Below are 16,914 nucleotides of genomic sequence, written 5' to 3' on the forward strand. Positions count from 1 at the left end.
AAAAAAAAACACTGGAAATTTCTGAGGTTCCATAATTTTCCACATTTTGAACCTCAGAAATTTCTATTGACATCTCTGGTGAATAATCGGACACAGAAAAATTGACATATTCCACAGATTTTTAATTTAACCACTTTACCCTTTTATACAGTATTAAAATTACATTAAAATATGAATATAAAACAAATAGTTCAGTTCCTTTTTAAATAAGAAAATAGACATTTTAGTTCCTAAAATGCAATAAGTTAAAATTCCTCTAGTGAATCTGAACGTTTCTATTTGAAGAGATTTGGCTAAAACATATTTACAGAGAAAGGTGTGTTCATCTTAAATGCGAAATGTATAGATTTTTTTTGTACCGTTTAATTAAGCAGTAATTACAGCTTAACTACCCCTTTAAAGGCATTATTTTTTCAGTAAATGTCCCTTTTTTGAGTCTGTATACTCCAGATAACGATTAATCGTTTACTGAATTAGTTGACGATCATTTAATTAATCACAATTAATCATTTTGGCCCCAATCTAAAGGTTGCAGGACGCTGGCTCTGGAGAACCTTGATGGCTGTGTTGTAGAACGTCTGATGTGAGCTTGCAGAATTCCTCCAGCCTGCTACCAAGTCTCAACCCTGGAAAAGGCTGCAGCTAGTTCTGCATTAGCATTAGCAGCTGCTCTTCACTGAGTGCTGCCTGCACTTGCGGAATATAAGTGCAGGCTGTTATGAAAACACAATGACTTGCTATAGACGTCCAAGTTCAACTCATCTTTGCATGTACTGCTGTCTTTCATGACAGGAAGAGCTAAAGCACAGTGTTCTGCATTATTTTACACAACCCTAGAATGTGCACAATCATGCCACTTCACACCCAAACCACCTTCAGCATGACCCCATCACAAAATATAAGATATAAGCTGGCCTAACTACAAATACACTCTGCATTTTTCAAGTTTAAAGTATGTGTATATATGTCTTTCAAGTTATAGTTTTTTTTATTCCATCTTTGCTTTCATCATCTTTCTTTCATCTAGGTCACAAATTCTGTGGACAATCCCACTGAAGCCGTGAATAAATAAGGTTATGGATTTTAAAATCAACTCTGAGCAGACAGTGGTGAGGAAATTCATCTATCAGATGTGGAACTTTTGCACCTAAATTTGTACTACTTTCTGAAAAATGAGGCCCTAGTCTGGCGAAGTGAGGAGTGGCATATCCCGAAAGACCTAAATAAATGGTGGTTCTGCTAAATTGTTGGAGGCCAAATACAAATCCAAACCAAATTTTTTGGATATACTGTAATTGAAAATTCTGAAAAGTTGCTACAAAAGCAGTAAAAGGCACTTAATATAATCTAATCCAGATTAGTCCACGACTGACCTGGAGTCTACATGATGTAGCCCTACTGCAGGAGAAAAAAAAACCCATCTGTCTGAGAAATACAGACATGTTGATGTTCACACATAACAAGTTTCATGTGAATCCTGAAACAAAAACAAACAAAATCACCCCAGAAATAGTTTCAGATCGTTATTATTATTAATTTTACACTCCAGCTGCATCGATGTGCTGAGTAAGCATGGAGTGGTGAGAGCGGGTTAATCTCAGCTCACCTGGTTCCGTACCCTCCACCAGACCCGGTGTGGGGCTGTCCGCCCTATCCGAGCGCAGCCGGTCCACAGGAGCCAGCAGACCGTTCTCCCAGGACACGGTCGCCTTGCCAGTTTCTCCTTCCATCCCTGCTACTTCCGGCGGGGGGACACACCTGGACAGCAGGACCGACACAGACAGAGTTGGGTCCAAAGGTCGGGCGGTTTCGTGACTGCGTCGTTTAAAGATGAACGGGGTTATACCCGGCTTTATGTCTACAGTGACTAAAAGCTACAAACTAGTTCCAGCAGAAAAATGAAGTGAAACTAAACTACGGAACCAAAACAATAGTGTTGGGGGGTATATTGTTCACTCACATCCCTTATTTAACTGGAAGCATTACCTAAAGGAGAACTTCAGAGGCTACGCTTAACTGCTAACTCCAACAGACGTCAGCTATATCGGAGGTTCGCGACGTCTATTTCAACTTCCTACATCAAAACGAATACTTATCGTTACAAGACAGACAATTGTCAAATTTGTACCTCTCATTTCCACGGCTTTCGTGTTTTAGTTCACGTCTCCTCCACTCATGTAACTGCTGCAGCTGTTAGCTGCACGAAACTAAAGTACTTCTGCTGCCTGCCAACATGCTAGGTAGCGGAAGTGGGAATTGTGGGATATGAAGTCCCTAGTCCAGAAAAAGAGAAGCACGTGAATGCTGTGAGGACGACGTCCTCAGGAGTAGTCACATATGTAGTTTTGTTTGTTTGTTTGTTTGTTTACGTTTAATTGATTATCTAAGCTACTTTATGTTTTTTGAGTCGAAGTAATTAGTAAAGGGAAAAAAAAACATAATTATTGGGTCAATGACTGAATGAAGAGTTAAAAACACTTCAAAAAAATTATGCTTTAAATAAATACATAATATTAAATAAAACATAAAACATTCATCAGATTATTCTTAAAATTATAAATAAATAAATAAATAAAATTATATGTGATTTTTCTATGTACACTGGAAAAGTATGCATTCATTTTTACCTATAATACGTGTTTGTTATTAAAAAAATAGAAAGTATTTATTTTATTATATGCCAAATTAATGTAAAAATATGCATTTGTTTTACTGTTTCATTATTCCATGTTTCAGCACATTGTGAATTTATTTGCCAGGTTTATCCATCCATTGGAGATGTTTAAGGAAAACTTATTAATATCTACTCCTGGCTAGTTTCAGCTCTCATTTATTTTCATTGAACAGAGAAACTTCTATTTGGAAATGAGGCAATGTTTCAAAAAATAATACAAACAATTTTTTTAATGGAATATCAGTTTTGTATTGAAACAACGGAACTATAGTATCTATATCACTTTCAATTGTTATATATCAAACATAAGTTATGAAATTTAACTTTGAACACTGACAACATGAAATTAGCCTCTGTCTCTTTAAGAAGCTCCTACTCTAACACTCAGCCGTCAGTACATCACAAAATTGCTACCACTGTTGCTAACTTAGCAACTTTTTTGCAAATGCAAAATTAGCATGTTGTTGTTATCGTATCCATATTTAAAAACAATAGCTGGAATTTTATCATCCTAGCCAGAGTTATAAAGACCCATTGTGGAAGATCCAAAGAATCACTTGTGGCTCTGGAGCCGCAAGTTGCAGATCCCTGCATTAGAGGCTTGAGAAGAGTACTTTCACTTTCATTCAGACAAGTTGAAAAACAGTGGTTTGGATCTTTACCCCACGACCTTTTGAACAAAACTATTTGCTTTTACTATCCATCTACACTGTAAAAAAAATAAAACAAAAAAGAATCTCTAGTTCATAGTAAAATACCAGCAGCTATGGTTGCCAGAATTTTATCGTAATTATACGGTACAAATACAATAAAATTCCTGCTGATAGCAACCGTAAAGTAAAGACGTTTTTTTTCTTCTTCTTTTTTTTTAGTGTGTATTCAGACCATCACCTATGGTTGCAGCAATTGAATAGTAACTGAAAAAAACCCTAGCAGAATTAAGCTGCTGGGGGTTAAAGGTAAGGGTGAGGATTACTGAGATATTTAGGGATTTAGTCTGATTGCATTGATCAAAATATTCCAGTAAGCATTTGCATTTAAACAACAACAGCAGCGCACAAACTCTAGTAAAGATGGTAAATTAGGCTCTTGAAAACTTCATTAAAGTTCAAATAAAAACAAACTGCGTAATTCGTGAAGTGAATCCGTTTAGTCTCCTCTGCATCAGTCTTGTTAATCAGTAACCTTGTTATCACTGTTCTTTGCTCGCTCTATCGTTCATCGGGATTGTCTCTGTATTTTATTCATGGTGACTCTTCATGTTTTTCATAGGACACTAAAATGCTCTAACAGCTGCAGATTTCTAGTTTGGACAATCAAAACCCACTGTAAGTAGAAATGGCTGAGTTAAAATCGGTCTATGCGTGGTTTAATATGCGAAAATAAATTTGTGTGCTTTACATTGGCTTGATGCATTTAATTTAATTCCTATTTTATAGCAATTCAACATGTATTTTGTGTAACACTGGTTGGACCAGTTGAAACATCAATAGATGGGTGAATCTGCTTCCATAAAATCTATAGACGTCAGATGACTGATACAAATGTTTACTTTTATTCCTTATGAAATTTTTCTTCTTAAAACTTTTTACTGGAGGAATCCTTCCTGAGCATGTTGAGAGGCAAATGTTCACTTCTGGGACAGAAAAAGCAACAACATTGTGAAATACTCAATACTGCGATCACACGCTGGTCAAAAAGTTTAGGTTCAGTGACTATTAGTCATGAGGTTTTAAAAGCCTTGCCTCCAAAAAAATCTGAGGTTTAGCGCTTTTGTCTACAGAACAGAAGTGGGAAGAGCAGCCATAAATCACTTCAATATATTTATACTCAAATAGAAGCAAAAAAGTAGCCATCTGGAAAATTATTTAAGGAAGAGTAAAAAAAGTAGTTGGTAAAAAAAAAAAATAATAATAATAAAAATAATATATATATATATATATATATATATATATATAAAGCTTCTCAAGTAATTGGTCTCATTTCAAATTTAAAAAGAATTTAACTATACAGACAAAATATAAAGATGGGAGCAAATTCTGGCAGAACTTGAGTTTTTTGTTTGTTTTTTGTGGGGGAGAGGTTGTTGTTGTTTTTTTTGTTTTGTTTTTTTTAGGGGGGGTGGGGGGGTGTTGTTAAACATTGTTCCACCCTGATTAAATCACACAAATCTCTAAATAGTTCCATGGAAGTGACCACAATATAAACTGATTACTTGCACTCGACTGACCACTGACCATCAATCGTTAAGGAGAGATCGATGCAAAGTCAGTGACTCGATACAGTCAGCTGGGTTTCCTATATAGAAAACGAACTTGGCATAATTGTCATAACTTATTAAATTATATTGTATAATAACTTTATATAATAACTTCGAATCTAACTGTGGCTAGACTTGATATTTTTTATCTTATTTTTTTGTCAACATGTGTAAGTAATTTAGTAAATTTAACACATTACTACTATAATGAAGATTAATCGAATTACTTATTTTGTCCAAAGACGTTCACATCAGCGCGGCTCGGCACATGGACAGCGAAAGGTAAAAGTTTTGCCACTCGGAGTGAACCCAACACATGGTACACGATTACACAGCCAGAAGAGTTGAACATTTTTCAATTTTTGAGTCGTTAGTGTGACACACTCTAACGACAGGAGCTCGAAATCTTCAGTTTAGTTCGATACAATAAAACATTTTCTTAAGCATTTTTCAAAATGTTAATATTTACATTTCGAGTTTACAAAGTTGAGCAAAGTGGTTAATCTTGATTAATGGCAGCACTGAAGTGTGATTAATCAGATTTTTTTTAATCGATTGACACCATTAACAAAAATAAATCAAGAACTGACCAAATTTGAATTAAGGAGGAGAGGTCTTATATAAACTACTGAGTTTGAGGAAAGTCCTACCCTTTCTTTTTCTTTTATTTTTTTATTCTCCTTTTTCTGGGATTTAATTATGTGTTTTTGTACAAGTTAAATAAATATCTAGTTTCAGCTATAAAACCAAACAGCTGATTGCTTACTTTTTTAATAAGGGGGGTTGTGGGGAAAGAACGTATTAACTGGCTGTTTACCGAATATCTCTCTCTGACAATATTTTCGGTTCTTACCTTGACCCCTGCCTTCATTCCAGATGAAGCTGGCCTGTTGCTGGAGCGCCACGCTGCTGCTCATTCTCGTTCCCAGCTGCTGTCAAAGCGGCAACATCCTGGTCATTCCCACTGAGGGAAGCCACTGGCTCAACAACGAGATCCTCCTTAAAGCGCTGCACTCCAGAGGACACAACATCACCATTGCGCGTTCCAGCAAAAGCTGGTACGTCAAGGACAGCTCCCCGTACTACAGCACCTTCACAGTTCCTGTGGAAAGGAGTTTTGACAAGAAGTACACAAGAAGACTCGTAACTGAGTACATCAAATTTCAACGCGGGGCTTCACCTTTGGTCAGTTTTCTCCATGTAACCATGGGGATGATTGATAAAAACGTTGAGGTTCACAGAGCTGTGAGTGAATTTCTTCCAGCCATGTTAGACGACACGGAGTTGATGAGGAGATTAAACCAGAGCAAGTTCGACCTGGTCCTTACTGACCCCTGGTGGGGAAATGGGGCCATTTTGGCAAAATATCTTAATCTTCCTTTAGTTTACAATGTCCGCTGGTTAAATCCTGAAGAAGCTCATTTTGCCGTCGCTCCTTCACCTATATCCTATATTCCTGTCACATTATCTGGCTATACTGATAAAATGAACTTTTTTCAGAGAACCAAAAACATGATTATATATCTGATCACCCAGATCCAGACTACCTCTGTGAGCAAACTGGTATACCAGCCACTGTGTTCCAAATATCTTGGACCTGATGCGGACTTTGATCAGATAAAGTCTGGCGCAGACATCTGGCTGATAAGAACTGATTTTGTGTTTGACTATCCGCGTCCCACCATGCCTAACATTGTGTACATGGGAGGGTTCCACTGTACGCCTGCGAAACCATTACCAAAGGATCTGGAGGACTTTGTGCAGAGTTCTGGAGAGCACGGCGTCATCATCATGTCTTTGGGAACTTTTGTGCCCAGCCTTCCAGACGACATGGCAAATAAGATTGCGGCCTCTTTTGCCGAATTGCCCCAGAAGGTCATCTGGAGCTACAGCGGAAGCAAACCATCCACTCTGGGGAACAACACTTTACTGGTGGACTGGATGCCGCAAAAAGACCTTTTAGGGCATCCAAAGGTGAAGCTGTTTGTGGCTCATGGAGGAACCAACGGAGTCCAAGAAGCTATCTACCACGGAGTCCCAGTGGTGGGTTTGTCCTTGTTTTTTTTTTTTTTGTCCTTGTTTATGACAATCTTCTCCGTCTACAAGACAGAGGGGGAGCAAAGGTTCTCACCCTGACCACAGTGGACAAAGACGACAACTTCCTGAAAGCTGTGAAAGAAGTCCTGAATGAGCCGTCCTACAGAGCGAACATGCAGAGACTCTCCAGACTGCACAGAGACCAGCCAATACAGCCCATAGACAATGCTCTCTTCTGGATAGAGTTTGTAATGAGGAACAAAGGTGCTGCTCACCTGAAAGCACAGTCCCATGGAATGTCCTGGTACATCTACCACTCTGTAGATGTTGCTCTGTTCCTAACAGGGGCAGTGCTGCTCATGCTTCTGACTGCTGTCACGTTTATCAGGTGCTTATGTAAATCGCCGTGCAGGGGAAAGCTAAAACGTGACTAGTGATGGAAGAAACATTAGAAGAACAGCAATCTATTCTTCTACGTTAGTGTCAGGTTGGGTTGAGGAGAAAGATGTCACTTTTCCGTGATACTTCCTCTTTGTACTGTCGAGTCAGATTTTCTGTTCACCAAGATTTAATGATTTGAAACTACTACTTTGGACATCACAGCTAAAGTCATCTCAAAAACCATGTCGTTATTGTTGGATTATAATTATTTTATTTTCTTTGAGAAATTTTAGTTGGGAGTAATGTACTTTATTGCAGCTATATACTATGTTTTTAATGAGTGCCTTTCGTATGATTCTATACAACTTGAATGTTTTTTTTTACTGTGTTTTCAGCTACATTTTTGTATTTGAATAATGAGTATCTTTTTGATTGGTGGGTGGATGTTGCAATTCATCAAAGCTGGATGGATTCCCAGGGTTTTTTGTAGCTATGTATATAGTTAATTTTTACTATTACTAAATGACCAATGACATGAATTTGTTCAACCATCAATCATTTCTTTTGGTGGTGTTAAGAAAATAAATTTAAAGTATGCTAGTTTTAAAACTTAACATGTCTTGATTGAAATAGCCTAATTATAGTTTTAAAAATCAGTAACTTATTCTGGCCTATTGACCTTTATGTTACCTGTAGTTAAAGCAGATGGTTTGCTAAGATCTTTTGAACTGCCTTTTGTCTGTGTGGGAAACAATACAGTAGAAGTTCTAGTTTTTCACACTCATCTGTGAAAAGCCGTAAAACAACAGGAGTTACTGGCTTGAGAGAGGGTCAGAGATAGCTCCTGGTTGGATGAGCAAAGATACGCCTTATTTGAATAAATTAAAGATAAGAATACACCTTTTACTATAAAACTTTCTACACAGAAGTAACAAATTAGATTTGCTCTCGCAATTCTCCAAAGACGTCTTTGCACGTCTTTTCTTTTCTTTCTTTCTTTCCTTCTTATTCTTTCCATTTATGTCAGGTAAATGAATGTATGTCTCTGTTGTTCTCCAGTTTCTGTTGTAATTTTATGTGTTGTCTTCTATTGGATTAAACTGAAATTCTGTGACGTCTGCCCTCATTGTTGTTTTTGTGTGGCTACACGTAGTCCACCGGGAGAACCTGGGATCGAAGGAGATCAAGCCAAAAGAGTTTTCTTAAGAAATATTATAACTAAGTTCTTGTTTCACACTTGTATAGTAGATTTTCAATAATAATAAATAATAATAATTGTGGTTTTTCCAGAGTAATTAATAACTGGGGTAATGGCTCTATAGCAAAAATAAGATTATCAGTGACCTAGATTTTAATTCAGTATTTGAAGAAACACAAAATTAAAAGATTACAAACAAATTGTTAGAGCAATCTGCTCAGGCAATTAAATTTCTCTAATGCTCACATAAATAGATTTACTATTTGCCATTTGGCGTTTTAAAAAGTGATGCATATAATTCTAAATAACCCCAAATTAAGCTGCTACAATAATATAATAGTATCGCAAAAAAAAATCCCATAAAATCTACAACTGGTGAAACTGACTGCGACAAAACAAACGCACAAAAAGCACAGTGAACGCACCATGTGGGGGCGGGGCTTACGTTTGAACGTCTAGCGGGGAAACAGACTCAGATGGAGGAAGTGTTTGTGTGACTGTTAGCTAGCTATGGTTTGAGTTAGTTATGTGGCGCTAACTAGGTTCAAATAAGGCTTTACGGATATATTTGGGGATGCTTGAGGTTGTTACGAAGGACTGTGCTGTAACTTAGCGTCTCTATTTAGTAAATATGAACACCGGTAATGTAGCTGTTAGCTAGGTTGCTATTGTAACTATCACTGTGTCTCATGAGACAACATTCATTTTAAAATGTCCTGTTAAACACGCTGATAGTTGGTGAGATAGTAACACAGTAAAGTCGTGACGTGAACCGTTTGTTGTTTCTTTTATATAACACGAACAGGTCGAGCATTATTTGTCTTTTACAAAAAAAATGCCCATCCGAGCATATTGTACAATATGCTCGGATTTTTTTGACCACGACAGAGATGTATCTGCCATTCACTGTGGACACACTTTTCACTACGAATGGTAAGACGGTTTAAACTGTCCAAATCCGTCAGTATTCTCCAAAAATTTCAGCACATTTTCTTGTGCGTGTGTAAAATATATTTTCCCAATTTCTTCCAGTCTTCTTCAGTGGTTTCAGACCGCTCCTACCAAAACCTGTCCTCAGTGCAGGAAACAGGTACTGTAAGGAAACATCCGCTCACATTAACAAAGAAAACAGCCTGATCTGAACTATGTACTCATGCATATGGATGCATAACTTTCTTCTTCTTTTTCTTCTTCTTCTTCTGTAGGTCAGCACCAGACACATCATCAACAAGCTGTTCTTTGACATTGGAGGAGGCGGGGAAGAAGGTTCTCCAGACCCAGAGAGCCTGCAGGTAAACAAACAGTCCAAGTGAGATTTTTAAAAATTTATTTAAAAAAATGTAACACTTTGGATAAATTTAATCCGTCAGATCAAGGTAAAATTGACAGATTCTGCTCTCTAGAATGTGTTTTTGCATTTCACTCTACTGTGTTCTCTACATGTCTTCCACAGAATGAGGTTGATCGAATGAAGGCACTGCTAAGCTCTAGAGGTGCTCCACACACGCACTTAATTTCCCCTTTAATTTGAAGGGTGCTATGGCCAGCTGATCGACTATCTAATCGTTTTTTGTTTGTTTTTTCAGATCGAGACTGGCGGGAGAAACAGAAGGTGATGGACGGCTTGAAGGACACAGTGAACAAGCAGAGGAGAGACCTGGACGCCATGCGGAAAGAGGTCATGGATAAGGAGATGGTCTGTGTCGCTCTCAAGGTACGGCTTTTTGTTTCGAGGCCGACGCAATGAATCCTCCCCGTGAGACCATAACTGGTTGCCCTGGTAACGTTTGGACGTGTCGACAGAAGCAGATGGTTTATCTGGAGACGCAGCAGAACGAAATTCAGGCAGCGAAGGAGGAGGTCCGCAGACTGAGGGGCAAAATGAAAACCTTTGAAAGGTAACGCTGAGGAACTTAAATGTTCACTTTAGCGAAGTGGGTTTTTTATTTATGTTTTATGTGTCACAAGAAGCAGGACGGATTTATTCTGATGAAATCGTTTTGACTTTAATTACTGACTTGTTGTGAACTGATGATCCAGCTGTTGTCTTCCCCAGCCTGGACATGCTGCTGCAGGGTCAGCGAGGCGAAGTGGAGTCCATGATCACAGATATGGGTGTGAGCCAGGGAGCAGTGGAGCAGCTCTCCATTTACTGCATCTCTCTGAAGAAGTAAGAACCCACTGGTCAGGCTGGATCCTTTGCTTCGCTAGATGGATTTTTGTTGTTGCCGGGGGGTCACTGTCTCCTCATCCATGTCACACATCCTGTTAACGCAACAGAATCTGCTTACGAACAGTAAATAATTATTTATAGCTGTCGGATTTGTCAACATCCAGATACATTTGCCAGTGTACACACTGGAGGCACACCGGTTGGAGTTTTTTGACCGATCACCAATTTTTAAAAAGCCTAAGCTGCTGATTTTTGCTGAAACTGATTTTTAAAATTTTAAATTATTTGTCTTAAAAGTCACTAAATGTAGTGACAGTCGCTAAGTTTATCACCAATAAACGGGCACATACTTTTGAGTGATTTGGTGGTGACATCTGCAGTTAGCTACCTCATATCTGGGAGCGAATAAGTTGTTCAGCCATGGGCTGTCTGGAGAGATTAGGGTGACTCTTGATCCATGGAGTTCAGACACAGTAATCAGCAGTACTTGTAACTAAATACTAGATATCGCATATCTAGAAGGGCAATAAGTTAATTTTATTTCGATTGAAAAAAACCCTGATCAGAATGAATCATTTTTCTTAATTCTGTTTCCTCAAAACATTTTCATCTACTTCCCTGTATTCACAGAGAGTATGACAACCTCAAAGGAAGCCTCAAGTCTTCAAACGACATGTGTGAGAAGCTGAAGAGAGAAGTTCTCTCCTCAAACAGCAAGGTAGCGTCACATCTGGACCTTTAAGTCAAACGCCCCAAAAAATTTCCTGATTGTCAACCGTTTTTTGTTTTTTTGTTGTTGTTTTTAGCTGCAGAAGGCTTCCCTGGAGGCGCTTCAGCTCAAAGAGGAGTTGAAGTCTCTGCAGAAAGACCTGGCCGGCGCTGACAAAGAGATCTCTGTAAGAGCACATCAAACTCACACGCGTACACTTGCGCTATCCGAGGGGCTTGTGCTGATTCCCGCTCGCGTTCTGTCCCCAGAGCCTCAAGAAGAAAGTGGAGTTTCTCCAGAAGACTCTGAGCACGCCGACGCGTGCCAACGAAGCCCTCGGCAGGCTCATCTTCGAAAGGTTCGTTCCCTCAGAGCCTCCTCTGACGTCGAAGCGGTTTCCCGGGAAACTCCGTCAGTCATTCACGCGGGGCTTTTCTCCGCAGCCCAGCGCCTCTGGAGCTGAAGCCCCCCCACCTCCACCAGCCGGCGCACGGAGACGACATCGACCTCAACATGACCTATGACATTGCCACGCCCGACGACGCGTCAAAGAGACCGGCCCAGGTTCCCTCGAAGAAGATGCGGCTGGAGCGACCGGGGTAAGCTCTTTGCGTCGACGGGTTCGGATGACGAGTCAGTCGATTTAAGGCTCAGACGGAAAAACTTGTTTCGTTTCCAGAACGTCTTCGTCGAAACGCGGCGAGAAACTTTCCTCCCTGAGCAAGGTAAGGCCTGAAGCAGTCTCTCTGCAAGACATGTTTCACTGTCACCCGTTGAGCGTAACGCAGTGATTTTCTGCCGTCGGCTCAGAATGAAGATTCAGCGCTTTATCCTTTTTTGAGGAACTCCCTTCTCTTCAGAAAGAAGACTTTTGGAAGCATGTTGGAACCTCAGAAGAAGGCTGGAGTCGTATGTACAACAGAATCAACGTACAAATCTCTGCTTCTCAAAGTATCATCTGTCTTATTTTGTTTTTTTCTTTCTTAGCTCCAAACTGGCTATGATGGATTAGGAGGACGGACTAAATTCATCCAACCTGTATCCTTTTTTCTGTTTTCACTTCTGTGGGAGAGAAAAGTTCAAAATGGTCCTCATGTATGTTACAGATTTTGGCCATTTATTGAAAGAGTTAATTTTTTAGGTGGAAACAAAACAAAATAAACTTTTTACCAAAGGTTCTGTCTCATTCCATACCGTCGCAACATAATGACATTTTCAACAAATATTTAACTAATTTTTTAAAATAAAAGTTACATACTGCAGCTTTAAAGTAGTTGGTTTGTCAGGGTTTTAGGGATTATTTTCCCTAAAACCAATGTTGGTGTTTCTCTGCATCTTGCTAAAGAACATTTAACCAGAGGTTAGTGGTTGTGTGTGTGAATATATTGGAAAATCCACAATATATTCATATTTGTTCTCAATTCTAGCTCTTAAAAAGCAATTAAGGTATTTGCTGCATATTTACCAAGTCATGTTTTTTGACCAGCATGTCATCGTTCCTTAGCCGAGCTCTTTGATCCAGTCTCCTTTATCCGAGATCCGGCCTCTGCTGAAAGCCAAAAGGAAAAAAGTGACTCGGCCTCCCTCTAAGATTCCAAGATGTCTGACTCTGGACAGCTTCCTGGAATGAAGTCGGGACATTTGGGGGGAGAAACAAATCATTGGTGCTGCTGTGGCCCAGGGGGTGGGAGGGTACGGGTCAGGCAGCAGAACTTTGTAATTACTTTATTTAAAAAACAGGAAAATGCACCAAACAAAACAACAAATGCTGCCTTTATTTTTTTTAACATCAACATGTCTGATGTATATAGTCTTTTTTTTTTGTTGTGTTGAGATGAATTTGTACTCAGTCTGTCCTGAAGGCGCTTCTGACTAGACGCATTATTGTCTGAGTTTTTTATTTTCCCATTTTCAGCTTATTTTTACGGCATTATGTCATAAAGATTCACATTTAGATTAATTATGTTATGTTTGTGTCAACCATCCCAAAAATAAACCTTTTTGTTTTATTTTGGCTTGGGTCCGTTTCTTTTCCTAATATTTGTACTAAGCGGTGCTCTCCAGCAGAGGGCAGTACAAACTATCGCATTTATTTCTTTAACATTATGCGTCTATTGATCTTTTGTAGTATTGTTTTTTTACTTATGGAACTGAAATTTGAATTTTCATAGCTGTAAGCCATAATAATTCAACTTAAATAGTTTCTTTTCTAATTGAAGAACAACCTGCAAACTTTTTGTGATGTAAACATGAATTAAGTGAAGGTAGCTGCTCAGTTCTGATGGGATTCGATTAGTTGAAGTGATGTAACATTACACCAGAGTAAACCATGTTTCAGGTGAAGGTTCAAAAACCAGCAGGATTTGCTAACTGGTGTGCTAACGCTGCTGTTAGCAGTACAAGCCAATACCATTTTATTTTTACCACTAAACAAAAGAAAGGCAATGATTTTCAATTTTGAGGATAAGATTAGGTACAAAAAAAAATTCCAACTCTGGAGTAAAACACGTTTGAATTCTCTGTTACCTTTTTGCGCTTCAAAAAAAAAAAAAAAAAGGACCGCAAACCTACAGACCATCCTTCAAACAAAGAAGCACCACTAACGGGTAAAAATGTTTTCTTTAGTTTGGTGAAACAAGAAAGTGAAAAAGTTCAAGTCGTGCTCCTTAACTATTTACTTTGTCTATTGTAAAAAAAAAAAGTAAACATCCTGAGATGAATGAAACTTACAAAGGAAACTAAAACAGGTCTATTAGGCGAACATGAGCTCGTATTGATTCAGTGTCATTTTAATCATTCCCAACATTTCCTCGAACATATTTTCACAGTGATGAAGGCCGATCGGCTGCGCTCTGGCAGCTTCCCAGTCGGGAGTCGTATAGCTGCCACGCAGCCTGACCTTTTCACAGAATGCTTCATATTTTCACAAACAATATGGGGAAATACCAAACATTGTCTTCCAGAATGCTGATGTAAGAGTACCAGGTAGAGAACAAACATCCTGCTCACAATCACCCACGTCCTGTTTGTGCCCCTAAATGTCGTTTCCACCTAAAAACAAATTAGGTTGTCTCATTATTACATTAGTAAAAAAAAACAAATAAATATTGCGTGACATAAGCGACTGGCTATTGAAACCAGCAGCGATTCAGATATATTGATATGTTTTAAATCTCTCTCCCTCCAGTGTGATAAGAGATGGTCATCCCTCATAAACAATGTGTGAAACATTCCTAATAAACACATAAAACACATAAACCATGCAGTGCTTCAGGAGCCGCTTGGTCCCAACGGCTTCCACTAACGATGTAAATCTTCCTGTAGGACAAAGGAAAATGCTTTTCTTTCTCCTAAGAAGTATTTCCGAAGGAGCGTTAAAACTCCTAAACACCTCCATTGAGCTGAGGTATAAGGACAGTCCTGCTGAGACATTTATGTCCACCAATCGTAGGCATGGATCTATTAATTAAGGGCTTTTAGAGACACATTTAAACCGTTCTTTAATCCAAACAGCATATATGTATTTTTTTGAAATAGAAATTAGTTGTGATTTTTTTGTTCTCCACAAAGGGTGAAAATTATAAATATAGGTTCATATATGTAGAAATAATTTTGAAACAGATTTTCTACTTGAGGCACAAGTTGCAGTTGGATGTTTGATCATTGACGTAGGAGGACTAGATCAAGATCCTTGAACTTCACAGCTAGTCACCTGAAACTTGGTCACCTGTGGATGTTCCAACAGGACACTGATCCCAAACGCATTACAACTAGAGCTGCACTGACTCAACTTTTCCAGTCGATCGCCTATCTTTTAAAAAGCCTGACCCGTCGATTCCAATTTTGGCCAATACGGGTTTTTTTTTTTGTCTTAAAAGTTGGTAAATAAAGCAACAAAGTCACGTCGTCGACGATGTGTGGATGTGACCTGGTAGAAGATCTCTCAGTTTGCAATTTAAATGAGTTGATCATTCCTAAGAAGAAGAAAAAGAAGAGGAAGAAGAAGAAAAAGAAGAGGAAGAGGAAGAAGAGTGGTGAAATATCCATGCAGAATTATGCCAGAATTCTGCTGATCACCTCAAAAAGCATGCGGTTTCTCTGCTGTGTGCTGAAGGACATTTACTCAAATATGGGAGGATGTTTACGTACGTATTTGAGCTTCTGCGTCTCATTTTGTCCTTTTTTGAATTAGAAAATCAACAGTGAATCCAAACTTGTGCACCAATTTCATATTTTTGAAAATGTAATTAACCTATTGTATAAATAATGTGCAACAATAAAAGCCCAAAAATGAATGCAACATCCATAACCATGATGAGTGTGTGCAAATTTTAGACTGGAGCTGCAGGTGGATAAAGGAGCATAAAAAAATCTGTTGTTTTTCCATTTGATTCAAGATGGCTCAGTATCGTTACAGTCCTTATGTGTGTGAGTGTTAGTTTCTCCTTTGTTTCCATGTTTCCCTCCAGGTTGAATAAAGTTTTATAAACCTCCACATTTGCTGGTAGTTTGGTTCCACAACTCAAGGACAGAAACAGACACTCAGATGTTTCCACCTCTAAATGTCCCCCCGTCGTGTCACTGAGACCTGTCCGGCTCCATCTTGGACTCTCCGTTCTGCTTGTCGTTGACCTTCTGGGACAGGCGCGTGGACACGGTGGCCGCCTGGACCACGGCTTTGAAGCTGCGCTTCCTCTTCTGGACGTTCTGCTCCGGGTGGAAGATGATGACGTAGACCTTGGGGATGTAGAGCATGCCAAGGGACACGGTGGCGCTCAGGCTCATGGAGACGGTCAAGGTGGTGGTCTGGATGAACATCTAGAGACAGAGAAACACACAGGAGGTGAGAAACACAAGCAGCGGAGCTGGGAACAACGATAAGGTTCAGGAGTACAAGTTGTCTTATTTATTTATTTCATTTTAAACCACAGCGGCCAGTGTTCCCTGATGAATGGTTTATGTCTACGTAGATGTAGTCTGGAGAAGATATCCCATTTCTGGGTTTTCACAACATTTCCTTTTCGCTGTTAACTCTTCTACAAAAAAATATGGCAAAAATAATCAAAAAGTACGACAGAGTACTACGGCCATACTAAGATAAAACGAGAATAAAGTTGTACTACAAGAATAAAGTCTAAATAACACGAGAAAAACTTTGCAATAGGAGAAAAGTCAATATTTTGAGAATAAAGTCGTAATATTATGAGTTTATTTTCGTAATACTATTCTCATACTGTTGGCTTTATTCTCAGAATTTCATTCTTTTTAGTTTTATTTTTTTAGTGTGGGTCCGTCGCAAAAAGTACCAATAACATGTGAAATTATATATATATATATATATATATATATATATATATATATATATATATATATATATATATATATATATATATATATACATAACAATTTTTTTATCTGTCAAGGCAAAAAAAAAAAAAAAAAAAAAAAAAAAAAAAAAAACTTGCCCCAAAAAAAAAAAAAC

The 16,914-nt window shown here is 38.6% G+C and overlaps 3 protein-coding genes and 1 pseudogene across 6 annotated transcripts in view; 2 read left to right on the forward strand and 2 right to left on the reverse strand.

Moving 5' to 3' along the window:
- mon1a (MON1 secretory trafficking family member A) overlaps positions 1 to 5,875 on the reverse strand; it is a 16,020-nt gene extending 10,145 nt beyond the window's left edge. For 3 of the 4 annotated variants that reach the window (XM_015048679.1, XM_015048678.1, XM_015048677.1), the window contains exons 1-2: positions 2,129 to 2,267; positions 1,607 to 1,758 (exon numbers count right to left, since the gene is read on the reverse strand). In XM_015048679.1, coding sequence (XP_014904165.1) covers positions 1,607 to 1,730 — 124 coding nt within the window. In that variant the 5' untranslated portion in view covers positions 1,731 to 1,758; positions 2,129 to 2,267. Of the gene's footprint in view, positions 1 to 1,606; positions 1,759 to 2,128; positions 2,268 to 5,787 lie in introns of those variants that run through there. The other variant, XM_015048680.1, reaches the window with a different exon arrangement.
- Positions 3,818 to 7,990, forward strand: LOC106957366 (UDP-glucuronosyltransferase 2C1-like; annotated as a pseudogene).
- A 968-nt stretch (positions 7,991 to 8,958) lies between these two features.
- traip (TRAF-interacting protein) lies at positions 8,959 to 13,446 on the forward strand. The gene is made up of 15 exons (XM_015048670.1): positions 8,959 to 9,483; positions 9,583 to 9,640; positions 9,756 to 9,842; positions 10,004 to 10,043; positions 10,137 to 10,264; positions 10,354 to 10,448; positions 10,607 to 10,720; positions 11,354 to 11,441; positions 11,530 to 11,619; positions 11,702 to 11,790; positions 11,876 to 12,031; positions 12,112 to 12,157; positions 12,243 to 12,341; positions 12,420 to 12,470; positions 12,955 to 13,446. The coding sequence occupies exons 1-15, from the start codon at positions 9,386 to 9,388 to the stop codon at positions 13,060 to 13,062; spliced, it is 1,347 nt and encodes a 448-aa protein (XP_014904156.1). The 5' UTR covers positions 8,959 to 9,385; the 3' UTR covers positions 13,063 to 13,446.
- Positions 13,447 to 13,665: 219 nt separating this feature from the next.
- Positions 13,666 to 16,914, reverse strand: part of grm6b (glutamate receptor, metabotropic 6b) — a 22,509-nt gene continuing 19,260 nt past the window's right edge. The window contains exon 11 of the mRNA XM_015048669.1: positions 13,666 to 16,250. Within this exon, the coding sequence (XP_014904155.1) occupies positions 16,011 to 16,250 (240 nt within the window). The 3' untranslated portion in view covers positions 13,666 to 16,010. The remainder of the gene's footprint in view (positions 16,251 to 16,914) is intronic.

The sequence above is a fragment of the Poecilia latipinna genome, unplaced genomic scaffold, assembly GCF_001443285.1.
Source record: "Poecilia latipinna isolate Pla-1442-1.1 unplaced genomic scaffold, P_latipinna-1.0 Scaffold897, whole genome shotgun sequence".
Classification (NCBI taxonomy): domain Eukaryota; kingdom Metazoa; phylum Chordata; class Actinopteri; order Cyprinodontiformes; family Poeciliidae; genus Poecilia; species Poecilia latipinna.

Coding starts and splice junctions, on each gene's coding strand:
- traip (XM_015048670.1), top strand. CDS start 9,386: ATGCCCATCCGAGCATATTGTACAATATGCTCGGATTTTTTTGACCAC. Junction 9,843..10,003: donor CAGACCCAGAGAGCCTGCAG/GTAAACAAACAG, acceptor TGTCTTCCACAG/AATGAGGTTGATCGAATGAA. Junction 12,471..12,954: donor GGACTAAATTCATCCAACCT/GTATCCTTTTTT, acceptor TCTTTGATCCAG/TCTCCTTTATCCGAGATCCG.